The sequence below is a fragment of the Belonocnema kinseyi genome, chromosome 1 (genome assembly GCF_010883055.1).
Source record: "Belonocnema kinseyi isolate 2016_QV_RU_SX_M_011 chromosome 1, B_treatae_v1, whole genome shotgun sequence".
NCBI classification, from domain to species: Eukaryota; Metazoa; Arthropoda; class Insecta; order Hymenoptera; family Cynipidae; genus Belonocnema; species Belonocnema kinseyi.
Window position 1 is genome coordinate 148,008,698 of NC_046657.1, and position 17,957 is coordinate 148,026,654.

At 35.2% G+C, this 17,957-nt stretch overlaps 1 protein-coding gene across 1 annotated transcript in view; it reads right to left on the minus strand.

The window, feature by feature from the left end:
• Window positions 1-320: 320 nt before the first annotated feature.
• LOC117175955 overlaps window positions 321-17,957 on the minus strand; it is a 29,701-nt gene continuing 12,064 nt past the window's right edge. Inside the window, exon 2 of the mRNA XM_033365840.1 lies at window positions 321-1,557. Coding sequence (XP_033221731.1) covers window positions 968-1,557 — 590 coding nt within the window. The 3' untranslated portion in view covers window positions 321-967. The remainder of the gene's footprint in view (window positions 1,558-17,957) is intronic.

Here is a 17,957-nt window from a genome sequence, read left to right on the forward strand (position 1 = left end):
ACTTTTTTCCACTGTGATACGGTGGTACATTCTTAACCAAAAAGTTGATTTTTTAACCAAGAAGTTTCATTTTCCACCAAAAAGAATCAATTTTCAGTTTGAAAAGTAAATTTAAACTTAACAGTTAAATTAGAACACAAAAGATGAATATTAAAAAAGATATTTTATTCAATAGAATAGATGAATTTTTAACCAGAGATGAATTTTCAAACAAACAGTTTAATTTGGTACCCATAAAAAAAATCTTGAATATATATGTACATGACTGCATTAATTGAATATTTTAATTTTCATTTATTCTTTGTGCCAGCGTCTTTAAAACTAAAATTAAGGAATAAAACCAGTCCCTTCTTAACCTAAATAACAATAACAAAAACTGCAAAACGAATTATAAACATAATAGTTCAATTTCCACCAAATCGATAAATATTGACAAAAAACAACCAATTTTAAGTATGTAGTTCAACCTTCGAATAATCAGTTCAATTTTGAATAAATTTCAGTAGTTTTCAATGTATAAAATTCCGTTGCTTTAGCGTTTTAAATACCTAGTTTCGAAACTACGAAAAGTTGTTAAATAACTCAAAGTGATACGAGTAGATTCTTATATACACCTAATCAGCATCGGATTAGAACATTATTTAGTACTATTAAAACAAATAAAATGCGACAAATTGTTGTGATAAAAATAAAAAAAAAACATATTTAGTTATAAATTTGTGCGAAGAAACATTGCTTTATTTATCGAAAAACGTTTAATTTTTGCAACTTTTTATGATAAATATTTATAAAAATAGCGTCCTAAATTTTAAACTGTTAATAGCTTTTGACAAATTAAATACTTGAAGAAAGAATTGTTTCATTAAGTCACTCTGGGGAGCTTAAGCTTTGTCTAAAGATCAGTGAATAATACGAAATGGTGTAGAAAAAGTGTTGAAAATTGCGTGAAGTATTTTGCAGTGGACTCTTATTTTCTGGAGATATGATTTAGATGTAGTACTTTAAAATTTTTTGAGATTGGGCGATTATTGCCTGCGGGAACTTCCTCAATTTCATCTCGTCGCAACACATGAATCATGCCACTGTACATGTTCATTTTCACCCTTCTTAAAAAGATATTATTCGTAAATATTGCACGAAGAAATGTATTATTACAGTCAAATGTGGCCATGATGTCACCATTTGGTGTTGTTAAAACCAGTTGCTCTGAGGTTGGCAAGGACACAGGGGCACCACGTCCTGTTCTATATTTAATTGCAGTATCGGCTGGAAAAGTGAATCTGCGAACTTCAAATATCCGGTGAGCATTCTTGTTGGAAATAATCCGAATAAAGCTAAGTTCTGCAGGATCGTGTCCAAGTATGAGTGAAGGACGACGCCTGCGAAGAGGAGACCTGGATCTTAAACGAAAAGCAGGCTCTGCAGGTGCAACAGACCTGACAGGAGTAAAAGATCTGCCAAGAGGAATGGGCTCGTCAGAAGAGCAAGAAGTGCTGGAACGAGAAAATCCAGGAAGAGGCTCGCCGTTTGGTAAACACTCGAACTGTGCACTTAAACCTGCAACAAGAAACCGAGTATTAATTTTTCCTATACGTACAGAATGGTATGCTGGTATTAGCTGTGTGCAATTCCCAAAAGTAATTCTATAAATAAATGAGAGCGTGCGCTTTGAGGGGCTGGTCACTGAGATTTCAGGTGACTTCTGGACTTATGGAAGTCCCTGTGGTGGTCAGTAGGAATCTCTGAATTCTCTCCGTAGTTCCTTGGTTAGTCCCAGTTAGTCTCAGTGCATTACGATAATTCTCGCTTCAGCCGGCCGGTGCGGCGGAATCCCAGTCGGGAAGATTTGTAATTTTATCGGGAACACTCAGGATACCTGTTTTAAGTACCGCGCGATTAACTTCTTGTAGGATCTTCGTGGGAAATCACAAGAAATCTTAAATTAGTCCGAGGGAGGTCTCTAAAAAGTCTTCTTTATTCCAGTGACAGTCATGGTAAATCTGACTTTCTAAATTCTGAGTGACCAGCTCCTCGGTGCGCCTCAATCAGGAACTCCTTCTTCAGAAATTTTCTGGAAGATATTAAAAATCTCTTATTCAGTGGTAGTATTTTTTCCTAACATCTTAAATTATTTTATGGGTTTGGATGACAAATCCTTTAGTCCTAAGGTTATTCTTCCTCTGGGGTTTTATTGTTTTTTAGGGAGCGGGTTTCCAGTTAGCGGTTTGTAGGTTCTTTCTAAAGATATGGTGTAACAATTATTCATGCCATCTTTAGGAATTTGTGTAGTTACACTTCCTTTACCATCCATTAACTATGCCTGCTTCTCAAATCTCGTGGCGATCAATTAGCTTCTCTTCAGAAGGCTTCACAAAGGAGACCGATCTATCCCATCCCAAGCCCTCTTATTTCCGGCTTTAAGGAGTTCACTCCATGCGGGGGTGCAGTCTAGTCTGGGTAGAGTATCCTCCTAATTTTCTGTGATCAAAATTAAGAATAGTTTTTCTTCCAAAGCCGTGAAAATGATTTCCTTGTTGTCTCAGTTAACTAAGCTTTTGAGTTTTTCTAATGCATTGTCTTCTTCTTCTAGTCCTCGAAACAATTCTGATATGCGCTTTTTGGTATGGCCTTGAGCTCTTCCAGCGATGCGGTCTTCGTATTCTCAATCGTGGAAAAACGTCGTCCTTTCATGGTTCTTTTCAGTTTTGAGAACAGGAAAACGTCATAGGGGGCCATCTCCGGTGAATACGGTGACTGAAGCCTGATTACTTTTAGCCAAAATATTACGAACAAGCAACGATATGTAAGCAGGTGCCTTATCGTGATGCAAAAATCATAAATTGTTTCGCCACAAATCCGGGCGATTTTTTCGTAAAGAACTCATTATGAACCATACCCTTATCAACAAAGAAAACAGTCAGAAAAGCCTTCACATTGGACCGAACGTTGCGTGCTTTTTTGGTCTTGGGGATTCAAGATGATTGAACTGAGACGATTGAGCCTTATTTTTGACGTCCTGACCATATATCCATGTTTAGTCACCAGTGATGACCCTTCCGAGCGAATATGGATCGCGTTGACGTTATTCAAAAGCTCATTAGCGATGTTCATGCCACGGTTCTTTTGGTCAAAATTCAGTAATTTCGGGACAAATTTCGCTGTCACACGTTTCAAGCCAAAACATTCGTAAAAATTGTATGGCATGAGCCAACCGATATGTCGACATCTTCAGAAACGTCTCTAAAGTCCGCCGCACACGGTGCTATTTTCTGCTGGGTTCCTTGCTTGATTTTGCTGTTGCGCACTCTGCAGACAGAGGCGCGTGAAGCTAGTCAGGCTGTGCTGCAGGCTCCGCTTCAAACAGTGCGCGCTACTCTGCTGGGTCACATGCAAGCTCTTCTGCTTGCGAGCGGACACTTTTCAAAATAATTGCATTTTCAAACTAAACTTTTTTAAACACTATGCACAACAACCCAATTACTCGGGGTTTGCTGATTGGAGCTGTAGCAGTCAACATAATTGCGTGGAGTTTTCTTCTCTTCTGATTAGCCTTTTGCTTTATCCAGCATGAAAAGCAGCAGAAGAAATAGCACGCATTCTATCAACGAAATCAAACACGGCCTCCAACACGAGAGCCAGAGAAAAGTTTTTCCTGCGAGGAAGCCTGCCCAGTAGCCATCACATCTCCAGCAAACAATATTTTTTTGTCCATTTTTTCGCTCGCTAAAAATGCCTAAGCATACTAAAAGACATATAACCCTTATATTTGTCAAAAACAAAATAAACATGTAAAATGGCTAATGATGTCCAGATTTGTTAAAGCATGTGTACCAACATAACAAAAAAATGGAAAATCGAATCAGCTTAGCGTACGAAATTTGAAAAGTAACCTTTTTTATCAAACCTCTTATTTAAAAGAATTGTTGTCAATTTTAATTACTCTATCTCCTACAGGGCCTCTTAATGGTATATTTTTTGTCGGATAGAAGTGTATGATTTTAGAATTCTTGCTTGTTCTCTCAATATTTAGATCTTAGCTTGGTTTTCTGGTCCTCTATCTCCTCCATCAAATCTTCTTTGGGGTCATCTATTCCATTAATGGAATAAATGGTTTTATTAGCCGCGTCCCTATCATAGTTATCATTAAAGATGTCGATTTTGTGATTACTCTTTCAAAAATAGAACAAGAGGCTTTTTTCAAAAACCGTTAAGAATCTTAATAAATAACATGTCAATTCAACTTTTATAGAAATATTTTTGACCTTCTGGAGATAATTTTTTTCGTGAGAAGTTAAAAAAATTCCTGGATTTCTTATTTGACTTCAACGTGTGGCATGATTAAGAAAAGCAGTAGCGAAAATTGCGAATTCAGACTAATTATTTTATGAGGTCGGTGTTTACTGCTGTCGACTGGAAATGCGGTAGCAGCTGAGAATTTCTCATATTTTATTTCTTAAATTATGCAAGTACTGCGACCTACAATACGATATAATAAAGCAACTGAAATTCGGCGCAGACACGCTTGTAAATTTTTTGTCGAACCTCTAGAACCCTTAAGGATTAAAAAAAATGTATTAGCTTAATTTAAAGATAAAACTGGAAAGACTAATTCTGATCAATTTAAGATTTTTGCTACAAGCTTCATAAGCCATGTAATAAGTTAAAGGCGATGGAGAATTATATATGTAATATATGATTAATTTACCAATAAAATTGAGAATAACCGCTAAGGATATTACGACAGTATAGAAAATCCTCATCTTTTCTAATTAGAAAAAAAAACAAATTTAAATTCCTGCTGAAGAATTTCTTGACTGACACTGTAACCAATGAATATTCTTGCACTTTTCTAGATTATGTTTAATACCGTATACATTCCTTATCTCATATATCGTCAGCATCAACCTTGTTCTTCTGAGTTATTTACATTGCAAGCATTTCAGTTTCAGGAAAAATATGCGGATTAAAAATTAGTTACAACTGCTATCACAATTTATGCAATTATTTGCTTTTCAGAGAAATAAGGTATTTATATGATACATTTACGTAATCTGAGTTTGAAGGGACTATTTAAGACTTTGAAGAAATTATCCTTATTTTTTGACAATATAATTTTTAAAATAAAATTATTGCAGACAAAAAATTGGTAGAAAATAATCATAATCCTTGCTGGCCTTCAGTTATTTCCTATTTTTCAGATTTCACGGACTAATGTAGGTATAAAAAAAATTATTATTCATCATAATTTGTTTGCTAAAAACCAGAAATTAAAATTTGATCCGGTGAACACTTATTTTGATTCTAAGAAACTCAAATAAAACTTTAAATAATAGGAAGCTTTTTTCAAGGTAAGGGAATCGTTGGAATCGGAATCTAGAATCGATTTCTACCTTCGATTCTTCAATTCACGGAATAAACATTTTTTTTTTTAATCGAAGAATCGAGATTCGAATTTCACTGCCGATTCCGGAACCCTAGTAGATGAGCAGCGACTTGACTTCAGGACTAGGTTTCGTTCCTCATCGATTTTGCAAAATTTTTTTTCTCTGTACAGAACAAATTCATTAGGGCTTTCCCTAATGAATTTCCGCATCGAACTCTTTTTTATGTGGTCAATCCATTATTAATTTGAATTTACATTCGCATTATTTAGTAATTGTTGATCTGAATTGACGTTAATAAACTCAAATCAAACTTTAAATAATAGCAAATTTTTTCAAGGTACGGGAATCGTTGGAATCGGAATTTAGAATCGATTTCTACTGTCGACTCTTTGATTCACGAATTGAACATTTTTGTTGGAATCGAAGGATCGAGATTCGAATTTCACCGTCTATTCCGGAGATACTTATTAATAGAATTCAGGACACCAACCATTCTACTTCAAAACGTCATAAATATTCTTCCTTTTGCGAGATTTTGACTTGACACCATTTGTTCTTATTAAACTTTGGGTTTTCTTTCAAAGGTTACTATGAGACCTTAAAATGAGTTATTTAGTGTTGAAAAAAAAATTAAATTTTTCGTCACTGTGGAGTGACGTAAATTCTGAGCGGCCCCTGTGTCGCATATAAGCATGATTTTCCTGTTTTCGGTGGACTCTATTCTCACGATTTTCTTAGTTGCGATCTAGACGTATAGCAATAAAATGCTTTGAGATTGGGCGATGGCTGCCTACGGGAACCTCCTTAATTTCATCTCGCCGCAATACGCCAACCGTGCCGTTGTACATGTTCATTTTCACCCGTTTTAAAAAGATATTCTTTGCAAATATTCCACGAAGAATTGTATTATTGTAATCAAATGTTGCCATGATGTCACCATTTGATGTTGTTGAAACTAGTAGTTCTGAGGTTGGCATAGGCCCAGGGTTACCACGTCCTGTCCTAAATTTGATTGGAGTATCAGCAGGAAAAGTATATCTACGAATTTCAAATTCCTTGCTTCGATTCATTTGGGGAATAAGCCGAATACGGTTTAGATCTGCAGGATTCTTCAGGAAGTTCTTTAGAACTAAGGAACGGTACCTCAGAGGAGGAGAGATGGATCTGACGCGAATAGAAGGCTCGGCAGAAACATCACACCTAACAGGAGAATAAGGTGTAGCAGGAGAATGAGGTATACCAAAAGACTGAGGTCTGAAAGGAGTAACAGGTCGATCTGGAGAACGATCAAACTGTGCACTTAATTCTGTAACAAAAAACAGAGTACTAATTTTTTCGCTGAATACAGAATGGTATGCAGGTGTTGACTGTCTGCAATTTCAGAGTGAAAATTTAGAAATAACCCGCTATAAAGGTGCACGTAAAAACCATATTACGAATGAGTCTGTTCCTTAATAGTTAAGGACAAAGGGTAGTATTCCTTTGTCTTATTGTTAGCTGAAGCATTTAGGGAAAAATCGCATAAGGTTATGGTGACAATGTTACACTTGTGCTAATGTGACAGATAGGGGGTGCGGTACATGGGGTATTGTGAATTTATGGTCTATCTGAAAAACATCGCGTAAAAACTGAAAGTTTCACCTTTTCAAAGGGATGTCTTTCAGAGAAGCACCAAAAACTGTTAAATATTAAATAAACCCTTAGAGTTCAGGATAACCACCAAAGATATGATCAGCACATAGAAAATCTTCATCTTTTTCAATTAAAAGCATAGGTTATTAATGTTTCATTCAATAATTTCTTCAGTAACATTGTAACTAATGAAACTTCTAGCGCTTTTTAGATTAAGTATACTATCTGCTTCAGTCGTTATCTTATTTATTATCAGCATCAATATTGTCTTTCTGATTATAGTAGGTTATAATTTTGCTAAAATGTATACCACTGTATATTCAAAATAATTTAGTCCTTAACGAAATACCGTGTGTACATAAGGTATTCATACAATGTTTAAGAAAACTTTCGAATTTTGACGATTAAAAAGATTTCTATAGAAAAAACAACAATTTTCTTCGGTACCAGGGTGTGAACGCTCGACATAGACGTATAATATTCCAGATACTAACCACTCAAATACCAAACCTGATAACTATTTTCCTTTTTTGAGAATTTCACTTCAAACCTGTCATTACTACTAAACTTTAGTTATTTTTGAGGGGCTAATTTGAGACCTTAAAATGAGTGATTTAATATATGCTAGAACGAAAATAGAAAATAGTTTGAAACTTTAGCGTAATAATGTAAAACTTTTCGCACTAAAAAGGCCATAAAAATAAGTAAGAGGCAAGGGCGGGCTTCTCTTCTTGAGGAAATAGACAAGGACGCTTGGAGTCGCGGATACAATATTCTCTCTCGCTGCCTTGGATCTCGGACCTTAGTTCCTCTGCGGGATTAAGTAACCATGAAGTCCATCATGGATGCACTCTTTCCGAAACATCCGGGAAGACTTTGTGCCCCGATACTGGTAGTGGAAACTGATGTTCAACTTTTTAACAACGACGAATTGCAAATCGCTGTCTCTTCCTTGGGCAAGCGAAAGGCTCCAGGTCTAGATGGGATTCCTATTGAAATGCTTAAGCTAGTTTCGAGCGAATACCCATCCGTTTCACTAAACATGTTTATTGTATGCCTATTGGCTGGGATCTTTGCAAAAAGATGGAAGATGCAGAGGTTGATTCTGCTGCACAAGGTTAAGGGCCCTCCCATCACTCCCTCGTCATTCAGACCACTATGCATGCCGGACAATTCAGGTAATATCTGTGAGAAACTTCTGCCAGCTGCTGCGTACTGTTGATCCTCGATATGAAGAACGCCTTCAACTCAGCGAGGTGAGTTGATATCCTGGATATACTTGAGCATCGATATTGGAAAGGAATACAGAGCAAGCTTAAATAAGAGTAACATATGTAACTGGTCTTTACAACAACTGGCTGAAAGAACATGGTCTTTCATTAACTTCCAGTAAGACGGAAGATGTGTTTCTAAGACAACAGAGGAAACTGTTGTGGGTGCGCAAGCGACCCGATACCTAGGAGAGTATGTTAACAAGAGGCTCACGCATTGGCCACATATCCTGAAAGCAGCTGATTAAGCTAGTGCAGTGGTAGCGAAGGTCTCCAGACTGATGCTTAATATAAAAGGACCCAGCGCAAGCAAGAGGAAAACTGTAATAAGTGTGGCCCACTCAATCATGCTCTATGGTGCGGGGATCTAGGCTGATGCGCTGAATGTTTAAAAGTATAGAAAAAGAATAGTTTCGGTGCAGCGACGTTGTGCTTTGCTTATAGCAAGTGCGTCTTGCGCAGTTTCAGCTTCGGAAGTAATAGTTATGGCGGGAGTCATACTGATTTTCCTCCTCGCCATGGAGAGGAAAAGAATTTATGAGCGAAGTCAATTAGAGAAAGATTTACAAGCAATCGGCGCTCAGGAAAGAGCCAGAAGGCTTGCAGAATGGATGCAATCTTGGTGCACATACGACAAATTAAGATAAACTGCACGATTTACAGGGGAGGTGGCCCCGTGGTTCGGGAGAAGGCATGGGGAGGTGAATTTTCACATCACCCAATTCCTCACGGGACATGGTCACTTTAACGCCTATCTATATCTGCGGAATAGGAAGGAACATGAAAAGAAGACTGTAGTAAGTGGCGTCTTATGTTGAGTCGATCCTTCGACAAAAAACAGGAGAAGTTGCGCAACGATCAGAAATTGATGGTTTGGGTAAAATTTTTTTAACATCAGATAATCGTATTGTTTTTTGCAGGACAAGAGATTTCTAAACAAGGTCGATGTCCAGCGAGCCCTAGAAGAGACATTAGTCTCTTCTATCGAGGGCGATGCGTGCCCTAGAGGGGGGATCAAGTAGCTGCAAAAGGAGATGTCCAAGCGGGCAAGTAAGCTGGATGCCGATGTACGGCTTATTAGCCTTTTCCCTATGTTCCTGATGGAATGCGAGAGCGGATTCCAGGAACATGCGTCGTCGAAAGGAGGGGTTTTAGTCAGTAAGAATCTTACACTACCCATACTAGAAATTGCCTACTTTGTTGTAAACGATTGATGGTATGGGTGTCATATGCAAGATTTCCCCTTCTTAAAAAAAAAATAATAAATATAAACATAAAACTACTACTAACAACACTACTACTGTTGACGATTATAATCGTCAAAAGATATACAATTTTTCTCTGAAATTTTAAATCCTTTCACCTTAAAGAACACTGGCGATGGAGAAATCCATCAAGGGAAAATTCATTGCACAGATCTTTCGAAGACAAGAGAGTTCGAAAGAATAAAAAGAATCATTATCAGGGATTTACTGTCGTTAATACTGATAGAATAAATTAAGAATAAAAAAAATGAAGGGGGTTTCAGGTTATGGTGTTATGAGATAGCGAGGATACAGAGCTACTCGCTCATTACTGTGTTGCGCAATAAAAATGCAAGGAATTGTTCTATTTTCCCAAAGAAGATATTTCTTTTGATTGAGTTTACCGGATTTTTAGGTTATGGGGTTATATCATCACGAAGTTAGGGGATTATGGAGTCATGAGGTTACAGGGTTACCAGGCTAAGGGGAAAGGGTGAAAATGGGCGAATCTTTTACTGTAATTTAACACCTGCCAGAACTTTGCTTTCTTAATTTAATATTTGATCTAGAAGGAAGCGATAAATCATCCTTGGATTTCTCATGTAACCTTGACACGTGCACGCTTCAAACTTGAATCTTGTTTTCGCAAATTCGGTCTTCTTAAAATTGCGGAATACATATTATCTAAAAGGAAGCTATAATTTATTATTTTTTTCTCTTGTAACCTTGAAACGTGTATGTTTTACGCATCAAATAAATTCACAATTTTTTTAATAAAATGTATTATCTAGGAGGGAAGCAATAAATCATTTTAATCTATCATATAAGCTTGGAACGTGCAGGTGATAACCTTCAATCTTTTTTAACAATTTCGGCTTTCTTTCAATTGCGAAATATTATTCGGTGACGTCATCCGATATTTGAAGAACATTCTAGAAGCTTAACACGGAGATAAGTTTCTAAATTCTATGACGTATTTCTGTTTCAAAGCTGTAAATTTTTGGTAGCACACAACATGCTAGCCATATATGTTTACTGACTTGAGGATCCGTAGAACGTCGCTATATTTGAATTTATTTAAAGCGAGAAATATTGACACTAAAAATAATTTTATGAAAGCACCGTTATTAAATTTACTGACTGCTCCATCAGTATCACAAAGAAAAAACATTTAATGTTAAAAAAAAATTGAGGAAAAATTAAAACAACTTTTTACGTCAAAGCTTGTACGTCAAGTATGCTACTGCTGATAGTATCTCATAATAACGCACAAAGCAGACGGTATTCTTCTTCACTAGTCGCCACTGCCGTCACGCTTGCGTCCTTGTCTGACGCCAATTTCTGGGTTAATAAATATGGAAGGAAAAATCGTTTTTAAATTTTTATTTTGTTGTAAACAAAATACTTAAAATTATCGTCATATTTACAGTTTTCGGAAATTAAACGTTTGATTCGATCAGAAGATACTACTGAGGACAAAGGGATACCACAGCGATATAAATTCTACCTTAAAATTATTAACTGATCATTTTAAGGGGATGTCGCTTAAGGGGATGTCACTTGTGGTAAGACAACAGATAGGTAAATGCGACAAATAGGGTATTGTGGATGCAGAATGCTGGTATTTTTGGGTCGCTCCGTATGCTTAAGACAGACGATAGTTTTACCTGCCAGTCATTGCGATGTACAGATGGTACTTGTATACATTTTATCTTGCACATTTGATAGTTACACTTTTCGTAATGCAAAACATGGGTAAATGCTGCACATGGGGTATTGTGGATTTAGGGTATTATCTGCAAATCATCGAGTGGCAACTCAAAGCATCACCTTTCAAGGGGATGTCTTTTGGACAGATTTCTGCTTACACTTTAATTCAGAATAATTTCTAGTTTTGAAGTCCTTACAAATCTCTATTAATAGATATACTTTTCAAAATCCACTTCTTTATACATAGATTCTGTGTTCCATCGGCATAAATTCAGATTGAAATTGCACACATTTCTGATAAAGCTAAATAAAATGTTGGGAAAAAACTATTGGGACAGAATGCAGAATAAATCTTTAAAATTCTAATTTTCGTATAGCTTTGAAAACTGTAGTTTAAATTATAGATGTATTATATGAGTTACGTACCAAAAGAGTTGAGGATAACTATCGAGCACATAAAGAATGTACAGAAAATCTTCATCTTTTCTAATTAGCACAAAACCTTCCTAATATTTTATAAAGGAATTTCTTGACTAACGCTACCTCCATGAAAATTTCAGCACTTTTATGGATTATGTGTATTATATGCAGGAGTCGTTACCGTATGTATTATCAGCATTTAATTCGTGCTCTTAACAGGGATAAGGTTAAAATTATAATTTTTTAAATTTATACTGCTATATAGACTTAACAATTTACTTCGTAGAGGCATAACGAATTGACGTAAGATATTTATATAATCTCTGCAATAACGGCCCATTTAAGACTTTAAAATTAATTCCTATTTTCCTGACCATTTCTATTTTCATTTTTTGCATTTTAATGATCGCAGATTGAAAATTGGTAAAGAATAATCGACACCCTGTAAGAAATACTATTTTATTAATAATGCCGGTTCACTCAACCCCCTATTCCATACCATTTTTGGATGTTCAATTAAAAAACCCTCTCATATTCAGTTGACAATTCACATTATAGATCTATAAGGAAAAGTGGCTATATTTTTATGACATTAGTATAATTTGATTACATAAGTCGCTTACTCAACGTTAATGCACCTTTAGTTAATAAATTCATATTTCATCAATGTTATTAAATTCCTGCAATTTCCAGTTATTTGCTAGCAACAATAAAGTCTCTTCTTTAGTATAGTAACAGTTTCTATGGTTCAATTATGTACCCATTTAAGTGTGTCAGTTAAAAAAATATTGCTAGTATCTTTGAGTTCCAGTACTTCCACTTTTTTTCATCTAATTGAAAGTGCCAAATCACGATATTTTAAATAATTAAAAGATATTTCGACAGATTCCAAGATATTGTATTGCATTTAATCGAATTAATTGGAATTTACACAATGTTGTTGAGTTCACGGGAATTAACGGGAATTCAATTAATTGAAAATGAATTCTGATAGGTGTGAGTTTAAACAAAGTAATATTTTTCTAGCAGAGTATTGCTGAGTGACAATTATGGATAAAGTGAAGAAAAGATTGAAGGAGTTTGCTGTGAAGTGAATTGTAAAGATAGGATAAGAAATTGTGTGCCTGAAATGAAATTTTATCGTTTTAATTGAAAGAAATTTGTATAACGACGAAAATTCATCTAATCATCCACATTAAAAAAAACACGCTACATTTGATTAACAAATCAATATCTCATAACGTATAATTATTGAAGAAGGTTTTGAATGGAGGCAATTCTGAACTTTTTTTCAGGCCCTTTACATTGAGTTTTACGGCATTTTTACAGAGGCACATGCGTTCTCTTTAAAAGGAGAGCATTGAAGTTGATTATATGGTATTAAAAAAGTTGACACTTCAATGTCTATAAATGTATAGAAATTCCGTTTTTGTCCAAATGCGCTTGTTGACATTCGACAGTTTCCGTTCGAATCATTTTCAATCTACAAAAAAAATATGGAATTAAAGTGGCTTCTCTGTAAATTCATTGAATGCAGTCGAATGATCGTACCAGTTCAATGCCATGCAATCACAGAAAAAGCTGAGGGTTCATGTATGTTGCGGCTCAAATGAAAATTGGTGACCTTTGAAACTTTTCCATTGGGCACAAAATTTAGCGACGTCTTTAGAACATCGTTACGACATCTTTACGACAACTTTACGACATCCTATGTCCATGTCGTTAAGGTGTCTTTACGATATCGTAAATAAGTCGTATGATCTAACGATCATTACGATATCGTGAAGACACCGAAACGACATGAACAGAGGATGTCATAAAGTTGTCGTAAAGATGTCGTAACGATGTCGTAAAGATGTCGCTATATTTTGTGCCCACTGGGTGAGCAACAATAGATACATGTAGAGATCCAAATGAGTTCGTTTTCTTAGTAACATTATTGATTTTATTTTGAGTCAAATTGTGGCGAATAAAAAAAGAAATTAAAATTAGAAGCTTGACAGAGTTCCATACTCGACAGAGTTGCGATAAAAAAATGTTTTCTTTCTCTGAAATCGAAATTCATACCGTCTTTGTAATAAAAACCGAATTATTTGTTTCTTTTTCACTCTGAAACCTTATATTAGGATTAAGAAATGACTTTTTATGCATTTTCTAATTATTAATTCTTATCAAAATTAGATTTCAATATTGATACTATTCAAAATCAGCACGCTGACAGTAACCAATCGTGTTGCTGGCGCGAAACAAGCGCAGTTCAAAAAGTTTTTAAGATTTAGCGCGCTGACATAAATAAGCCTTTGTATTTAAAAGTTTGTACCAAAGCCTGCAAATGATATTTATCAATTCATCATATCTCTTTAATTGCATTAATATTTTGTAATGTAATAATCTTTATTAAGCTATGTCCATCAGAGTTCGATGACATGTCTGCTTTAAGGTAAATATTGTGTTATTAATTAAAAATAATGTCCAAGTAAGCAAAGCGAAAAATTTACAATTTGTTCAGTGCCATACAATCAACTTTAGTGCTTGCTTTTTTACGGCTTTAACAAGCATATAAGTAATGGCATGTCTTTCAATATAACGCTTTACGGATCTCTTAAAAATAAAATTGCATATTTTTGAAAATGATCTAACTTCTTTCATTTTGTTTTATATATTTTTAGTCTTGGGCTAATCAAAAAATTAAGCTAAGCTTGTTTTTAAATACATTTTATATCTTTATATAATCATTGAAAAGTTTATCAAAGGCTGACTTTATTCGAGAAAATCCTTCAAAAGTTAGCACGGTTGAAATATTCAGGTAACGATACATACAGCCATACAGATATACATAAATACATGCGGAGAGAAACCGACAAAATTGTATGATTTTTGGACTCTATGAGTGATGATGAAACGTAAAGATCTGTTAAAAAACGGTGATCACATATTTAGACGATTACATTACACTCTACCGTATGAGAATCGAAAAATAGAAAATTTATGTATTCTAAACTCAAGCCAGTTAATGTTAAACTTTTCGGAAATACCTCTATGTCCCAGCTTTAAGCTCTATGATCAAATTTTGATATTAACAAACGAATTTTCAAAAATTTTAAATCTTTACTTGCAGAACTGACATGTAGATGGACACCCTTAAAAATGATTCTGATTTAAACTAAACCAGCATTGTAGGACATTTATTAGTTTATGATTATGTATGGAGAAATACAGAAGTAGAAACTCTTGAAAAAAAAACAAATTTTTAACTGGTAACAGTTCGTAAAAAATTGAAATATTTGATGACCCATTTTAGCCTACGACACTCAGGGCAATTTGAGCTTTTTGTGAAGATCTGTGACAAAGAAAGAGAAATTTTTCAAAAAACCTGACATAGATGCTAAAAGTCCTCTGTTTTGCACAAGGGCACACTAAACCAAATGTATGGTTGGACAAAATATTTGTTTTGTAAGATGCGGCACTGCTGTTTTATTAGTTAGGAAAACCATTTACTTAGTTGCTGGTAGCTAACTAAATAGTCAATGCAACTAATCGAATTGTTTTACGAACTAATAAAATAACAGTATCAACTAATAGAATAGTAGTACCATATCTTACTAACTACGTAGTTGGCTTGACTAACCATTTTTCTAGTGCCTAATTTTCATGTTTTTGGTTCATTTTTGCCCGTTCTAAAAAGACATAATATTTGAATATTCCACGAACAATTGTGTTATTATTTTCAAATGTTTCCATGATGTCACCATTTCATGCTGTTAAAACCAGTAGTTTTGAGATTGGCACTGGCTTATGGGTATCTATTCCTGTTCTGAATTTGATTGGAGTATCTACAGGAAAAGTGTATCGGAGAATTTCGAATGCCTTTCACTGATTCGTTTGTGGAATAAGCCAAACAAAAATAAGTTCTTCAGGATTCTCCACCAATTCGTTCAGGAGTGAAGAATAACGTTTGAGAAATGGAGAGCGGGATCTGACACATATGGATGGCTCCGCAGGAACATCAGACGTAACAGGAGAATGAGGTCTATCAGAAGAAAAAGGCAAATTTAAATAGTTAGAGGTACTGTTACGGGGAACGACACGAATAGGGTTGTCATTAGCTAGACATTCGAACTGTGCACTTAAATTTGCAACAAGCAATAAAGTATCCACTTTTCCGTACAGTACAACATGGTATGCTGGCATTGAATTAAGATTCTCTATAGAAGGACGCAAAAATCTTTATTCGAACACGGATTGGTCAAGGCCCGATCCGGGATAAATCCTCTCGGGCACTGGTGGGTGTGAAGGTATGGGATACATCTGCTATTAAGCTATACAGCAGTGTTCAAAGGAAACGCGTATGCAAGTGGTATGACGACTCCCTATCCCGAAACGTGTATGAGGACTAGTAGTAGGGGGAACATTGTTGCGTTCTTCTCTAGAGGGCCCTCAGTATTGACTATGTGCGATTCCTATATTTATATGACCCTGAAGGGGATTCCGCCACTGGTCCGCAGAGGAGGGGAAATGGCTGCGCTGTGCGCTAATTGGCTTCTTTCTCAAGTCGTACTTCAAGGTGGCGAATTCCAAACGTTCCAAATGAGAGCTATAGTCGAGATAGTAAATCTTGATTAACAAATCAATATCTATTGAAGTATTTTTATTAAAAAATTGTTTAAACAAAAGAAATTTTAAAAGTTTTTTCATGTTCTGCAAATTAAGGTTTACGGCATTTTTACCTTCTGTTTCACCAAAAGCAATAGTACACAAGCAAACGCGTTAAGAAAACCTTTAAATTTTCTCCTGTTTTCGATTATCATAGTGCGGTTTGTAAGACAAACTTCCACTTTTTATGATACCACTCATATTTGCAAATGTTGTACATGAATGTTTCATTACAGACAAAAAATTTAAAAAACTGGTTGTGCTCTTGTAGAAATATTATGTTATACTCTGAAAATCATTCTAATTACACTGTAAATCCCATTAGAGTCTGATTTCGAGGATGGTACTAAATGGCCTTTCACTTAAAGCATAAATGGGACAGAGTTAAATAATGTCAAATGCGGAAAAAATGAATTATCATTAACTGGTTCATGCATCGTATCCAAGGGGGCTATCCAAATCATACTGCAGATAACGTTATCAGATTACGCAAAAATTAATTTAATTTAAAAGTCACTCTTACTTACGATTTCATTAACTCAATCGCCGCTTCGAAGATAATCATATGTGCTATTATAAAAAAAGGATTCCTGACCCTTTGGTAGACTGCTTGAAATAGTACAATTTTTCTTATCAATCTACTCTCAGGTGTTTTTTTTTAAATATTCAAATATTTAGAAGCTGCTGCTACTGGGGCTGCCAGCCAATATAGTAGTCAATTCTCGCGCTTGCTAGCGAAAGTAGACTATTAAAGGACCCCAAGGAAACAAACAGTTTTTTGTTGTTTTAGCAATTTTATTTATTTGCAGTACACTTCCAAGTTTAAAATACGAATATCGGATAAATTCAAGGACCGAGCGCGATGTGCAAGAACCAACAGTCGCGCGCCCTAGGTGCATTCAGACTTTAGAGTAAAGCTCTTTTAACAAAAAGAGAATTCGCAATCTCGAAATTACGGTGGTAAATATTTTAAGTTTTAATTGTAAAAATACAAAGACCCAGCCAGTAACACAAGGTAAATAAATCAGCAAAACAGTGAAACGCGCGCGCAGCGCGTGATGATAATATGCCTGCGCTGCATGTCGGTTTTTTACAATGAAATTATTGCAAATAGAAAATTGTTAAGAAGTAGTCGAGATTGTGTGGAAAAGACTATTTTATTAAAAATATTTCTCATGCAGAACCTATTTTATCTTGTATCAATATTTAACTACGACCTACCAAAGAAGAAAAACTCACACTGTAATGTAAATAAATTCCGAAAATTTTCAATTATTTGTTAGTAACAAAAGTGGCTCAACTCTAATTTGTTAATTGGGTTGCAAGCGCTAACAGTATATGCATAATTTTGAATGTATGAGTTTAAAAAATTGCTAAAAATTGCTAAACAAGCAAACGCTCACTCAGAATGTTCACAGTCAAACATCTCTGTAAACCGCGAGCTCCATAGTCGCTGTGGCAACAACTGTGGAAATCAAAACCCGACAGATTGTTTTACCTTTTTTAATACTTTATTTTCTTTACTTTAAGTATTCTTACCTGTACTTGTGCATAAATAGAAGAGAGATGATGAAGAATTATAAAAAGTTGGACAGGAATGACGGAGTATTCAGTGTTATTGAGGGGGAAAGCGGCTGTCTGTG